The sequence below is a fragment of the Aptenodytes forsteri genome, unplaced genomic scaffold (genome assembly GCF_000699145.1).
Source record: "Aptenodytes forsteri isolate BGI_AS27 unplaced genomic scaffold, ASM69914v1 Scaffold61, whole genome shotgun sequence".
Classification (NCBI taxonomy): domain Eukaryota; kingdom Metazoa; phylum Chordata; class Aves; order Sphenisciformes; family Spheniscidae; genus Aptenodytes; species Aptenodytes forsteri.
In genome coordinates, this window is record NW_008794443.1 from 333,155 (window position 1) to 334,817 (window position 1,663).

The 1,663-nt window shown below is 49.1% G+C and overlaps 1 protein-coding gene across 1 annotated transcript in view; it reads left to right on the forward strand.

Annotated features, from left to right (window-relative positions):
• Positions 1–1,663, forward strand: part of KIF17 (kinesin family member 17) — a 22,585-nt gene that overhangs the window by 17,561 nt on the left and 3,361 nt on the right. The window contains exons 14-16 of the mRNA XM_019474707.1: positions 377–487; positions 758–844; positions 1,235–1,338. Of these exons, the coding sequence (XP_019330252.1) occupies positions 377–487; positions 758–844; positions 1,235–1,338 (302 nt within the window). The remainder of the gene's footprint in view (positions 1–376; positions 488–757; positions 845–1,234; positions 1,339–1,663) is intronic.

Here is a 1,663-nt window from a genome sequence, read left to right on the forward strand (position 1 = left end):
GGAGGGGAGGGGTTGGAGTCCCCTGATCAGACCGAGGGGGGGGGGTGGGGGTCCTTGGGGGAGAGGGGGGGGTTGGGGGCCCCTGCTTGGGTTGAGGGAGGAGATCAGGGTTGTTCCCCCACACACCCACACCTGTAGTTTGGGTCCCCTGCAGTGTTGGTCCCCACTTGATGGGTGTCAACGAGGTGTCCTTGCAACAAAGGGGCTCCTAAACAAAGGGGCACATAAAACCAAGCCCCAAAGCCCCTGTGCCTTTTTTTTCCAAAACACCACTGTTTATTGGGGAAATAAAACTCGGGATCTTGATGCTGCTTTGCTGCTGCACGTGTCGATTTCGTGAAACGCGAAAGTTGTCAGTTTTGTTTTGTGGCTGCAGACAGGGGCTTCGATCTCACTTTCCGGACAGCGGATGATGCGGGGCTGTCCCTGATAAAATATGGAGAATTTCTGTATGACAACTTGATCATCTTCTCACCATCCATAGAAGGTAAACACAGGAGGGGAAAACTCAAGCGCTTTTGAAGCTTGGTGGCATTTTTGGAAGGGGATTTCCGACTGCTTTGTGAATTTTAATTAAATCTTGCGCTGTAGACGTTATCCTTTGTGTCTTGTACCCAGCAGCAAACTGGATGCTTCCAGGCCTTTAATGGTGGTTCTTTCAGCCACGATAAAAATGATTTGGTGTTTTGCTGTGGTTTAATTCTGCCGGGGTATTATTTCTGAGAGCCAGTCACGAATTTCTGGCGTGCGCTTTCAGATTTTGGTGGAAACATCAACGTGGAGACCATCACCGCTTTCATTGACGGCGGTGGCAGCGTCCTCGTCGCCGCCAGCTCGGACATCGGTAAGTACAAACGCTCGTCAGAGCAAATTAGCGCGCTTCAGCCACTTCTTGTAACAGGTTCCTACACTGCTTTCGCTCTGCAATGAGCAAATAGTTTATTCATCCTTCTCTGAGTTCCTGCAACAAAAATGGTGAGAAAACACAGTTTCTTGTTTCTCATTGTGAACCTCAAGGTTTGTACTGTAAGGAAATGGGTGATAAATAGCCAATTTTTTTTCTTCCCACGTTTTGAATGGGAATTTAGCTGGGAGAGGTTGTGTTGCTCCTCGGGGTTTGGCTCGTAGTGTCGATCGCGTGACTCTAAGCTGAATTTACTTTTTATTTTGAGTGCTGAGAGTGGCGTCGCGTCCCGAACGCGCTGCCTAACGGAGAATCCGTTTGTCCTTCCAGGCGACCCGCTGCGAGAGCTGGGCAGTGAGTGTGGGATCGAGTTTGATGAGGAAAGGACAGCTGTCATCGACCATCACAACTACGATATATCCGACCCCGGCCAGGTAAACGGGTTTGCCTGCACGTTTTGTTTTGTTTTTTTTTTTAATGAGAACTTCGGTGTAAAGGTTTGGGGATGAATCTTCTGTCCTTGTTTTCCCTTTTTTTTCTTCCATCCATTCTCCGTTTTCTCAGCTTCCTCCCAAGAAAGTCATAAATAGTTCTGCTTGGCAGCGTGACATAACGCTACAAAGCTGTGCCCGTTCGGGGTCTTTGCCCTCAAATCCATCTTTCTGAATGTCCCGGGTCTGATCTTTCCACCGCTCTGAGTAATACCAAATTGTCACCGTGTCTCGGGCAGCCACACCACGATTAATGGTGGGGTTGGAG